This window comes from Capsella rubella, unplaced genomic scaffold, assembly GCF_000375325.1.
Source record: "Capsella rubella cultivar Monte Gargano unplaced genomic scaffold, Caprub1_0 scaffold_1, whole genome shotgun sequence".
NCBI lineage: Eukaryota > Viridiplantae > Streptophyta > Magnoliopsida > Brassicales > Brassicaceae > Capsella > Capsella rubella.
In genome coordinates, this window is record NW_006238923.1 from 3,605,007 (window position 1) to 3,618,396 (window position 13,390).

General features: G+C 33.6%; 2 protein-coding genes across 3 annotated transcripts; both read right to left on the reverse strand.

The window, feature by feature from the left end:
• Nucleotides 1-49: 49 nt before the first annotated feature.
• Nucleotides 50-2,731, reverse strand: LOC17896979 (polygalacturonase At1g48100). The gene is made up of 6 exons (XM_006307112.2): nucleotides 2,148-2,731; nucleotides 1,591-1,722; nucleotides 1,286-1,507; nucleotides 1,153-1,197; nucleotides 852-1,059; nucleotides 50-743 (listed from the first exon to the last, which is right to left on the reverse strand). Exons 1-6 carry the CDS (start codon nucleotides 2,601-2,603, stop codon nucleotides 157-159), a joined length of 1,650 nt encoding a protein of 549 aa, XP_006307174.1. The 5' UTR covers nucleotides 2,604-2,731; the 3' UTR covers nucleotides 50-156.
• Nucleotides 2,732-8,744: 6,013 nt separating this feature from the next.
• Nucleotides 8,745-11,263, reverse strand: LOC17899646 (BOI-related E3 ubiquitin-protein ligase 1). Of its 2 annotated transcripts, XM_023777125.1 has the most exons (5): nucleotides 10,863-11,263; nucleotides 10,681-10,735; nucleotides 9,972-10,167; nucleotides 9,507-9,877; nucleotides 8,745-9,419 (listed from the first exon to the last, which is right to left on the reverse strand). In XM_023777125.1, the coding sequence occupies exons 3-5, from the start codon at nucleotides 10,078-10,080 to the stop codon at nucleotides 8,880-8,882; spliced, it is 1,020 nt and encodes a 339-aa protein (XP_023632893.1). In that variant the 5' UTR covers nucleotides 10,081-10,167; nucleotides 10,681-10,735; nucleotides 10,863-11,263; the 3' UTR covers nucleotides 8,745-8,879. The 2 variants fall into 2 exon arrangements, with proteins under 2 accessions (XP_023632893.1, XP_006305283.1); XM_006305221.2 differs by lacking the exon at nucleotides 10,863-11,263 and having other exon boundaries at nucleotides 10,681-10,822.
• Nucleotides 11,264-13,390: the final 2,127 nt, after the last annotated feature.

Genomic DNA, 13,390 nt, shown 5'->3' on the forward strand with positions numbered 1-13,390 from the left:
GAGGCTTTAATTCAAGTAGCAAGAGAGGGTATAGAAAGAAGAGACATCATATAGAAACTAGACATTAAATTCGTATGAAGTAGTCATATATAGTAGTAGGTTTATAGGCTAAAGAAAGATATACATTAATCTACATTTTTTTACTTGCAGCATCCGTCAACACACATCGTGATCGGATTCATGGACTTTGTTTCTCGGAGGCTTCCCAATCTGTAAACAATCAATAGGAGGAAGAGTAGGAGTGTTGAGCTCACCAAATGTCTGCCAGCAGAAAGGATCATACATATGGTACCGTTCTTGAACCGGTTTAAGCTCAATTGAAGATAACTGCACATCTACACACGGGGAGTTATCGCTGCAAGCGAAGTGCACCGGTTTCACGGTGTAAGTTCCTTTTATCCTTTCGTAGGTCACTCCTTCCACTGCAACTGCAGATGTCTGGTTCTTGCATTTGCTATGGTCACAGTAGAATTGGTCTATTACTATTGGAAGCTGGACTTCATTGAGTTGAATGTTTGAGAAGAGTATCCCTTTCACGGATCCTACTCCTCCTTGCCACGTCTTGATCCGGACACCAGTCATCGTGTTGTGCATCGCTACATCTCGTACTGTTATGTTCGAGACGCAGGCTTTTGTGCCTTCTTTACCGAGACTGCCAATGCTGATCCCGTGACCCGGTCCACAGTTCACATTGTGTACATACACATTCGAGCAACCCGTTTGGATCGAGATACAATCATCTCCTGCACACATTCAAAGTGAGGAGACACTATTAGTTGAAAATTCAAGAATTCAAGAATCAAGAATCAAGATTTAGGATTTTAGGGATTCAATAAATTGAAAGTACATACCGCAAGCGAGTGTAGCACTGTGAATGAGGACATCTTTGGTGTTCTGGAGGTGAATTCCATCAGTGTTTGGACTGTCACCAGGTGAAGAAACAACCATGTCATGCACCGAGACCCCTACGCAGTTATCGAATTTGAGATGACACTGAGGACTGTTTTGGATCGTTATACCACTCACTTCCACGCCAAAACTCCCGTAGAATCTCAGTGCCTAAATGAAACCATAAACACAAATCAGTAACCAAACCAATGCACACAATCTCACAATACAGTTAAACTCTGTTTTGCTTTTTTCATTTCTCACCGTTGGTTTGATGCTTGGCATTCTCCCATCAAGCTCACTTCTTATCTGTCAAATGTGAAACAAAACAGAGTTTGGTCTTAGATGAAGATTGTGTGAATGAGACAATCAAGAAGAAGAAGATGATGAATTTTACAGGCATTGGAGGGTGTTGGTGAGTAGAATTGTACAAAGGGACGATGAGTTTGGTTTCACCATCAATGAAAGGGTAGTCTTGTTGCCACCAACCAGAGCCTCTTCCATCAATGACACCTTTCCCTTGTACTTTAATTCCTTTAAGCTTTGTGAAATCAATCCACCACATTAACCCTTTTCCCCATGTCTTTGCGTCCGTCGGAGCTATGATCGTACCATCAAGCTGCAAAATTCACAGTCAAGTTTAGGTTTTGTGTGACACTTAAAAGACGATACAATTTTTCTATTTGAAAGATCAATTCTCACCTGAAACACAATGTTAGCTTGACAATAAGGACCAGAGAATGAGATCGGACCGACGAGGAAAGTGTATTCAGACGGTACGATCATCGTGGATGCCTCGATTTTGCAAGCCCCTGCCCAAGCCGCTTCAAACGCCTGCAAACATTATGAAACCCTGTTTAAGTATTTCATTAACTTAAACTAAAAAACGCCTAATCACCATATTTGTTCTACAGAGCTACTATGTATGGTTACCGAGGCTTGTGACTTATGGTCCCATTTGTAATCTGTTATTTCTGTTGTCACTAACTTTATATTCTTCGTTTGTCTTTTTATTTTTGGCGCAATCCAATATTTTAGAGAGGATAAAATAAATAAATAAAAAATTAAGTGACTGGTAGAGTAAGCTTTTTCTGAGCTCTGTTTTTTTTTTCTTATTGTTCTGTCTCGTGTTGTCTCAATGATCTCTCAACTGTAATTGTCATTCATGAAAACGAAATAGAAAATGCTCTAATTAATCAAATATATAGAACCACTAGGATTGAAAAATGTACGGATAAATGAGCTTTTTTTAATTGTACCTTAGTGTCATCACATTTGCCATCACCCTTTGCACCAAAATCCATCACATTGAAAACTTGAGATCCCTTTAGCGGCGGAAGAGGTGGTGATTGGACTTTAGGCGGACGTGAAACCACCGGAGAGTTATCGTCGTTAGATTTTGGTGGTGGTTGGACTTTAGGTGGCCGTGAAACCACTGGAGAGTTAGCTTTTGGCGGCGTTTTCTGCTTTGGTTTCGGTTTAGGTTTAGACTTGTGGTGATGGTTGTTGTTGTGAGAACTGTGGTGACTGTGGCTATGGCTCTTCGGTTTCTTCGTTGACAAGGAATCAGATAAGTCAGAAGAGCTTCTGTGGTTATGCCTCCAATGCCTTCCTCTTCTAGCAATGCAGGTCTCTAGAGTTACAGACCAGACCAAAACCGCCATTAGTATCATCATAGTGATGCTTTTCAGACTTAGACTTCTTCTCATTATCATTTTTTCCTTTTCTTTTGGTTGTCTAAACGAAGAGTGTTGTGTTTGTGGTGGTTGAAGAGACTTTGGTTTGGTTGAAGAAAGAGAAGGTTCTTGGTGAGATTTATATAAGGAAGCAGTCCAAGAATGTAGAGAGGCTCACGGGTTTTCAATATGGAATTTTATTTTTAAAATCTAAAACGATATTGTATCAATAATGTCCTTTATTTTCCATATCGTTGATTATTAAGTAAGTTATCATTAAAAAAAAGGTTTACTAAACAAACGAATAAAACTAAGCTGTGTACAAGTTATCCATAGATGATAATAAGAACATAAAGTTTGATATAAGTTGGATATTTGTGAAATAATGTTTGATATTGACAGTGATATAAAGTGATTACTCGTGAATTAGTATTTGGAGCTTAGTTTAAGGGTAGAAATTAATAATATGCGAAATGTGAAACCAAACAAGAATTTATTTTCTTCACCGTGGGTAAAAAAGTTCGAGTCGTTACCCCAATCTGCCAAAACCTGAATTGTGGAGTGAAGTGTATCAGTCAGGGATGATATACCGATATGTATGACACGTGGAGATAAATGGGTGGTTAAAAGCTCATCTAATTTGGTTGCTAAAAGACTTCAAATAATTACATATGTATATCTAAACACATGTATGTGCATGACTGTATGTTGTTGTATATGATGTGGGGATTCTTAAAAATGAGGTGTATATTCAATTTTATTTGTTGCTTTTTTTATTTTAATTTGGGATATATGTAATGTACGTATAGATGGATACAAGCATGCATGTGTACGTGTGTATCTAATACATATGCATGTGTTGGATCTGTCGTATTATCATGATTAAGAGTGTCCTATGATTTTCATATTTACTGTGACAGTGTGCTGGTGTAGAAATTCAAGATGCCATGTAGAACTAAAACAATTCGTCATTTTCTAAATATTGCAATCATTATTAACTTGCTTAATTAATGAAGAGATGGCAATCTTTTATCGAAAAATAAAATGAAATAAACTAGAGAGAAATAAACAAAATTAAAACACAATAATTAATCAAATTAGTATTAGATTTTCACATTATTCATATCATGTGTAGTCTGTATGCATCTGGTGGCGACATCACATATTAGCTAAGCTATTAGGAATCCCAAGTGGATAATCAAAATCTCAAGACTAGATAATAAGTGGGATAATCGAAATCGCAAAACTAGATTTGAAGATAAAATGGATATAATTAATAAATAAAAATTCTTCAAACATTCTATCTCATTATATCTTTTAAAAAGAAATTAATATATTAAAAACATATTTTATAATAATTATAAATAAGAGTATAAAAAAAAAAACGAAAGAGACTCGTGAGTGGGTCTATATGTTGTCAATGGGGCACTGATTATAACATCTCTTTTACTACTCACATGCACTCCTTCACGGGCATTGCTTTTTCTATTCACAAAACTCCTCCTATTTGTATATCTTTTTTGTTTATTTCTCTCGTTTTTTCTTACTAATTTATTGTCGAATCCATTATAGATTAAAATTTCATTTATTATTCAAGAGAGAAAAAAAGACTGCTATTAAAAGAAAGAGCAGAAACAGAAAACAGAAAGTAACCGAAGCTTGTTTCTTTTAGGTCCTCATATTTTTTCTTTTAATTTTACATTATTGTTTTTCTCATATTATATTTGTATATATATTACACATTAACTATAATGAAAACTTTGAAACAAAAAAATGCTGTCGGCATTGTTTTTTCTTTTCTTTCTTCACGAGCTGTCGTCATTGTTTGTGAATAATTTTGTTTCTTCTCTTTGTGTATCAAATAGAAATAGCTAAAGACTTCGATCGGCAATATTGTGCTAGATATGGTAATCGTAAAAAATATATATGTTTTTTGGAATCAGTGGAATATATTAAATGGATTTGATGATTAAGATTAATATCAGTAAAAAAAAACACAACAATGTTATAAAATTAGAAATAACTTTCATATATGAACCTTAGCTTTGAAAAATTACAAATAATTACCATAATTAAAAAGGTTATAAGTTCATAACGAAAACTTACTATATATAAATCGTACATCTCTTACAATTTTTTTTTAATGTTTGAATACGAAAATAGTTTTATAGTACATGTTGCTAATCTTCTGATTAGATTATTTGGGACTGAGTTTTCTTTATGAACAATGCAAGTTTCAACTAGGCCATATTTTACGGCTTCAATATTTGTTTTTTTTTTTTTCAAACGAAATAATTAGACAATCTTAACTTCACTTCTAAAAAACTAGTTATAATTATAATGATACACTCTAGTGGAGTTTTGTGTTACGTTTATCCGTACTTATTAAATTATTCATGATTCACAATGCATTTTTTAAAAAATTAAGGAAATATTATGACACTTGTTGATACAGAAATTTGCAGTTATCAAGCATGTACGGATCATAAGCATAAACCATCTTTGGGATTCAGGAAAAGCTTTGTGCGCTCATAGTTTCACACCATTTCTCTGTCAAATAAAACTTTAATTAAGGAATAAATACAGAAGAGTGCTAACTCCAACTGTTGTAAGGAAAAAATATGAGCAAGTACTTGTTTGTCCTAATAGAGAAGAAAAAAAATGAATAAAAAGAACTGTATTCTTTAATTTCCATTCAGGAATTTTTAGAATTATATATAATTATAAATGATAAGTTATTAATTATGGATTTACTGTTCTGCAATAGTAAAGTATCATGTGATGAACAAAAACATATATGTGATTCGACAGAGTTCCCCTTCTTGACAGCCAAAAAGCTGTTGGCTGTGTTATGTATGAATATTTCTGATTCTTCATTTCAAAAGATTTAAAAAATATATATAGGTATTGTGATCACAAGAATATCATCACATGAAACGTTGATCAATTGGTAGTTAACTACAAACAAATAAATTTCAAAATGAATTGTTTTCTACAAACGTGAATTAGAAGGTGTTGGCTATTAATTATATCGATACTACCTAAATATTTTTTTGTTATGGTTTATAAAAAGTTACTTTAGATCAAATACGGTCGATCATCTTGGGTGCATCACATGATTTCTAATTTTATATACATTACCAACAATGCCAATAATACTAGTCACAGCAATGTTATTTTATACTGTCACGGTACACGAAGAACCCCATGCAAGTTAAAATCACTTTCGTTAAGTTTGATTAAATATGTGAAGATATAGTCAGAGACCAGAGACATGTTGGCTTCTTTACTGAGATTACAGGTAGTTTCAGTTTTACATACGCAGCAGCAAATATATACAAATATATAGGTCCAAATCAATAGATGCCTCTATATGACCCTCTGCTTCCATCAAGATTATCGATAATACCACTGTTTTCATTGTTGCACGAGACAAATAAGTACAAAATAAGACTTATTTATTTCAAAACTTTTTCTTTTTGGTTATAAGGAAAGAATCCTGAAGGATCAAGAGATGTGTCAGACAAAACATTTATTAAAACTAAGCCTAAAGCTAACGTTGCATTTATAAATTCGAAGACTTGTAGGTGGACCTAACATGTTGCCTATCTTTGTTGCGCTGCTCTTTGGTTACGAGATAATGAAAAAGAAGAAGGTAAAAACTTCTTACACATGCAGTACTATATATATCAGTCGTTTGCAAACTACTTAGTCCAAAATGTGTAGGGGTACGTAAAAGTTAATTACTCTTGTCTGATCTTTCATTAACGTAATTTGCAAATCGTAATCATATAACACGGCTCTCTAAACCGAATTATCAGTCTTGTAGTGTATGATCCACCACGATATCATGCAGAGTATCGAAAAATCTAGATTATTTACTCATTAGACCTTTAAATAGCTAGATAATAAAGAAATTACGAAATATATACGTGCATGGTTATAAATCTTGTTTTAGATTATACTTCTACGTATACAACAACTCATACAGAGAATAAGTCAAGATCGATGCGGTATTATATTTGTCTAAATAATGTATACTAGTTGATAACAAACAATATGGACGAATCTGTGAGGTGCACGAGAGTTTTGTAATTATTGGAAATGTAAGTAATAACAAAACAAATATGTATATATGCCCTTTGACTTCACAGCTCGACTCTTTATGATCTCGTGCCAATCTCTCTTTTGTTTTTTTAAAGCGAATTTTGTGGACCGTACCATTTCTCTGATACGCCAAAACCTATATATCATTAGTTACCTGTCTTCTACGTTTTTAAAACTAAATTTTGCGCATTTGACGAATTATAATATGGTATAATTGATACACGTAGTCACTAATAAGTGGGAAGAAATTCTTTTAAAAATATCATCATCATCATCATCATGTTTATTTTGTACTTATTAGACGCATGAAAGCTAGCCAAATTATCCAGTGTTTGATCCACGACTCAGTACTACGATTTTATATTAACAATCTCACGATATTCAAAAGAAAATAGTTTAATATTCTTTGTAAACCGTAAGTAAATATATATACTTTCACATGCTATTTGCTCTATGTGGCTATAATTGTTTCTTTGATTTTGGATTAACTTTTGTTTTATCTTTTGGCTTTACGAAATTTAAAGGTGATCGAGTAGTTCTATATGCCGTCTTCAAGCGTAAACGTAAAGCCGCTCGTGAACCTTTTACTCTTGTTATGTTATATATATATATATATTTTTTCTTTTATTGGCTCCCCGTGAACTCCATGCAACGGAAGGCGTTGCAATTTACTGTAATATCCTTCCATGAGTCCATGATCTATTGTCTAAAATCTTCTTTGTTTTAATTAAATCTTTCTATAATTACTCTCTTATATACTGTTTTTGTTTTGATTGACTAATTTTCATGTCTACACAAAAAAAAAAAAAGAGGTTTTGGAACTAACAGTTGTTCAGATAATCAGCAGATTAAGTGTATAAAATGGTGATTGAAGGTATATTTAACCCAAGCTCAAAGAATTCGTCAATCTTGTGCCATTAATTTTTAATTCTTGTTCCGCAAAAGGCGACAAGCTGAGTTTTATTGCGGAAAGAAAAACCAAACTGAATATAAAGAGCTGTCTGGATTGTGTAATTTTTATACGACGAAGCTGCATAAAATTAATGTTTCATGGATTTGTAAAATAAAACATACTGGAGCAAAACAAAAACAAAAAAAAAGAAAGAAAAAGGAGCCGACGTCGAAATATTTACTGTTATATATATGTTGCCTCATAAATTCATAGAGACAAAATTTGTATCTCTTCCCACTCTCTCTTGTCCGAACCCTTTTGTTCTCATTACACTAGACCCGACCCCCATCACCCAGTCACCATTCAACATTTGGATGGTGGATACATACATACATACATACTTGTGCACATGCATATATACATTTTACGGTATGTCAAAATAAATACAAGTGTCAGTGATGAATGATGATCACATGTATATTATTTATGTTGGATCGACGGGAAAAAAAATGGTCCCATGAATTAATTTCCCCCAAAAAAGTTAAAATTTGAAGCCTATACGTCTACAATGTAGTACTATAACCTCTTACCAACATAGCTAACGAGTGTTTTTTTTGTAAACGTCGGCCAACTCAATCTGATGTAAATAAACACTATAGAAGCCTAAAGTCCAAAACCAGGTTAATTTCATCCAAGTCTCGGCTCTGCCTCTCTCTGAACTAGGTTAGGTTATAGAGTAATATGTGTGTTCTATGGCAAAAAGTCAAACTTGATGATTAACAAAGATTAAGAAGAAGGTTCCTTGTCCATTCAAGAGAAAATGAATTCAACACGTTTTAGTTTCGGTTTTAATTTGGCTGTTTTCCGGTTCAATCAGTTTACTTCTTCCGGTTGTTTTAAAAAGCACCTTAAGGAAATCAAAGAAAAAACAAACAATATGGGCTTTAAAAAAAGTTTCTGAGCCCACTAAGAAGCAGATGCGGTTCGTATCGGTTTGACTCAGCCCTATAAAAAGCCCTCCCTAGTTGTTGTTTGACTGTGTTTCTTGTTTAACATTCTAGGTCTTGATTGGTATTTGACATGCATTGAGATGGACTCATCATCATCATCCGCTACTGTTGAGGTCTAGTTGAAGAACTCAGAAACCTCTTTTTCTCTGAACACTTAAACATAATAACAGATGCAGAATAACTCACCGATACAAATAATTTTACATAATTGAAGATAATTCTTGTTTAAAAAGAGTACGAAATACTTATATAATTCTCTCTTGTTTTTTTTTACTTCTTTTCTTTTCTTCTATTTTGGTCACAAATTCAAGAAAAGAAGACTTGAACGCTAGAAGTTTTCAAAGACTTGCATACAGGACAAATCTTAGTGATTACATCACATTCTGTACACAAACTCAAGTGCCGACATGGCACAAGCAACACCGATACTTCCTTTGCGTTGCACGTTTTGCATCTCATCCTCTGCATCCCCATGTTGTTGTTATTCTTGTTGTTGTTTGGATCAATGTATGACGAAGCTGCATCATCTATCTCGCTATCTCCAAACCCTTCTTTGCCTTGGTCTGCAGCAGCGATCACATTGTTGTTGTGTGACATTGCTTGTTGGAGATTTGCCTTTAAGACATTAACCACAGACTCATTGTACTTTGCTCTGTAGTGCCAATTCTGAGCTTCCATTGCCACTTGCTTTATCCGCTCCACCAGCTCTTTATTCTTCCTGTTCATGTCATTGATCTCGTGATCTTTCTCTTGGAGCTTCTTGCTCACTCCTTTCTCTAATGTGGTGAGAAAAGACGCAATGTGTCTCTGTTTCATATCCCTAACACCTTTCGCCATTTGAGCTGCCTGAACCACAAACAAGTGAACAAAAATATTAGAAATAGAAGAACCTTAAAGCGAAGAAAACAGAACACATGCTGAGAAAATCAGTACCTGGATCTTGATGAACTGGTCAAGCTCATCTTTTTGTCTATGGAAGTCAGTCCTAAGACTATCATCGAGCGACTGAAGGATAGGAGAAGCACCTACAATGTTACCACTAGCAGAAGTCACAGAAGAGTTGCGTTCATCGTCATCATAAGATAGTCTAAGACCAGTTGAGACAAGATTCTCCTTAGGGACTTCTTCTCGAACACCAATGTTGTTGTTATGATTATAGTTCAAAGACATCTGAAGCTTCTGCTGTCTTTGGATATTACTAAAGTTGTTGTCGGCTTCTCTTCCTCTTTTGTTTTGCCGAATCATTGGAACGAGATTATCGTTAGCAAAATAGTTTACTGGATCAACAGTGCATCCACCTCCCACTGCACAATAGAAAAGAAAAGACAGAATTCTAAGTTTCCAAGAGTGATTGATGTCAAGTTTGAGATTAGGATCGAATGAGAAACACAAACTTACTGGTATTGAGCAAATGAAGCTGATTCGATTGTACGTTAGTTTGGTATTGCAACTGGTTCTCGTTCATGAAAACCGGTGGTACATTGTTTCCATTGTTTCCACTTAGCATCTTCCTCAACAAGTATTATCAATGTGTATAGATGATTATGAATTCAATTCTCACGGTTGAATTAGAGTACCGACAAGAGTATAGAACCTGCAGTTAAGAAAGAAGAGGAGACAAATCAAGATTTTGACATGTCTTAAGCAACTAATCTAACACAAATACTTTCAAATGAAAGATATAAATCATAGTCTAGATAAATTTTTGAACTCCAAATACCATACAGAGTTTTAGAACAGAGGAAAAGTGAAGGAGACAATGCTGGATCATAAAACAGATTTGATGTTAAATCTAAAGAAAGACTTGTGGAGGAGGGTTATAATATATTTTTTTACCTAAGCAATAAGATTTGTAATGAATTAGCCTAATGAACCGGGGGATACAAAAAGAGATTGATTGATTGATTCAAAAGTCAAAGTTCCATAAAAATATGTAACTTACTAATAGGTAAATCTCTAGGAACATGGAAAGATGACAAAAAAAAAGAGTTCAAAGAAAGAAGGAGTCATAAATCATAACCCAGAAACAGAAACCCTAAATATATTGTAATTTTCCAAAACAAAATGAGAAGAACAAGAAGAAGAAGGAAAAATGAAAAAACTATACCTTTTGCCAGAGATTTCCAATAAGATTCAAGAAACTCTAGTTTCCCTTTCAGATCCTGCATATATAAGAAAAAAATATACAAAAGAACCTCATGAACAAAGATTGATACTTTTTATATAAGCCCATAATTTATTTTCTATATAAAAAAAAAAAAAGGGTTGAGAAATCGAGAGGAGACGAACCGATGATTCAGGATCTTGACAGAGGAAAGAAGATGCTTTTGTGAAGAAGAGATGAAACGGCTAATACAAGTAGAACAAGACCCAATAAATTAAAAGCCACAAAAAAAAAAAAATTGGTTTCTTTTTTTTTTTGTTTGTTTGGTTTACATAAAAAAAAAAAAAACGAAAATTCAAAGGAAGAAGACAAAAGAAAGAGGCAAAAGAAACGGAAGAAGAAGAAAGAAAATGAATGATGGATTGGTAATGTAAGCAAAGCGGGTGCGATGGAGCGGGACAGTGGTGGAAGAAGTGGGGGAAGTTGGGGCTTTGTGACAATATTCAATTTTAAAAATTATTTTAAAAATAATAATCAAGAAAATAAGTAAGTAAAAAAAATATGTAAAGAACAAAGACCAAACAAGAACGAACCGGTGGTGGTGGTGGTGGTGGTGGTGGTGGTGCTTTCTTTCTCCTTCTTTGCCTTTGCTTAGCTTTCGTGAGTTGTGTGTAATGTTGTGTCTCTCTCTTTCATTACGCCAACTTTTCATTATTACCTTCCCTTTTTTTTGGTTTCCTTCTCTTTTTTGTTACTTCCCATAATAAAAGTTTATAGGTTTGACTGATTTATCAATACCTATTAATTGAGTTTAACCCATTAAAGGTGGTGAGTTTTTGGAACTAATTTTAGTTGAATTGATAGTTTTTCCTTTCTTCAAAATAATAACCATTAGGCGTTACCTAACAAGTTTTTAGCAGATTCATTACGTTATAACGTATTTTTAAAAAAATACATCTTATAGTATACACTATAAATCATTTTTCCACACGTAAAAAGAGTGAAATCATATTTTCAAAATGTGTTTTATCACAGATAATATTATTAGTTAAAATGAGCGGATGAAATTCCTAACCTAAAGCTAATTTTACACGTACCTAGTTCGAACCATTTCGTATCGACTGTGATTTGTTTGTTTTCTTTTTGGAAATAACTACGTCATTAGATTGGTCATTTTGGAAACGTATAATGAAATATATTTACCATTGAACACTTTAATATATATTTTTTTGTTCGAGGGTGTTACATGTGAACAATTCAAATTGGATTCTTTCGAAGTCAATACAACGAGAGACGTTACTCTATATATAATAACTCAAAAATATTCCACCGATTTAATCAATACCACGAACGACGAACACCGATGTTGCAATGTACAATACGAAAAAAACATATATATTTTTATATAAATCAAACTCTGTCGCCCCTATATATATATTTTTTTTTTGGTGAGGTCTGTCTCCTCTATTTTATAATTCACTCAACGACCATCAAATACTGTATTTGATTTTTTATTTAATACTAAATGCAATAATAATAATAATAATAATAATAATAATACGAATAACAATGAATATGCAAAGATGTGAACGTTATAGATGATGAAGGAGAATACTACTATTAAATGAATATTGGTTTCACGTCAAATTCAAAGTCGGGCAATGGACACGGATTCCACAGTGTGGGAATTATGGCAGTAGAAGTGTAAAGTAGTAATGAAGAATTGAGAGAGAGATGGTCAACTAAACCCATAAGGGTGTTTTCGTCTTTTTGACATACGTTTTACTTTAGCTCAAATTCATGCGACGGTGGCGGAGAACGTGTTTCGCCGTGATCTCTCTCTCTCAGTCAGAATAGGAAAGAGCTGTTTAGTTGCGAGTGAGATACACGCGCCTGGTCGTTGGGCAAATATGGCGGGTAAAGTGTTTTGGCGGGGAGGGAGGAAAGAAGAAGAAGAAGCGTTGGAGTTGTTTGTTGTTAGTTAAGTTAAGTAAAGAGTTACCGTGTCTTTCTGGGAACTCGTGGACCGGACCAAACCGTCGCACGCCAGTTTTGTCGGATGCAATTATTATTATTGTTACTTACTTCGAAACTATGCAATACTAGTATAACCTTTGGTAAAGATAAGTAAAAAATAGGAATATGTTAACTTATCAAAAAAAAAAAAAACATGAGGGAATATAATTCAAATGCGTGTTTGAAAAAAAGAAAAAGGTTAGTGGTTGCAACCACACAGACGCAACCAATTTATTATTATGTGTACTATTTTTTTTTTTGTAACGTTTACACGATATCCAATTAATATTTTGGTTGAAAGATTTGTTATAGGATGCTCCCTTCCTTATACAAAAAATTAGCTTTATTGACTATGTCCACTGCATACCCTTTGCTTTCCTTTCAAGTTGTTGTTTACACATTGAGTGATTCTCTCTAGTAGGCCTGAATAAAAGATCCTACAATTTTGAATTTTTGTATGTCATTATTGACGGTCTAATATATTGTAACTGCTGTTGAACATTATGTAACAAAGGAATTGAACGTGAACCAACCAAAATTAAAAAGGATGTAGGTAGGTACTAAGAAACCTTTCTCTTTTCTTGTCGTTTACCAAAACTAGTTTTTGAAACTGTAATACTGAAAAATTCGTAGTATATAGCAAATGAAATTTTTTGTTTTCACTAGTCTTACTCAAAAATATTAGTAGAACCTAATT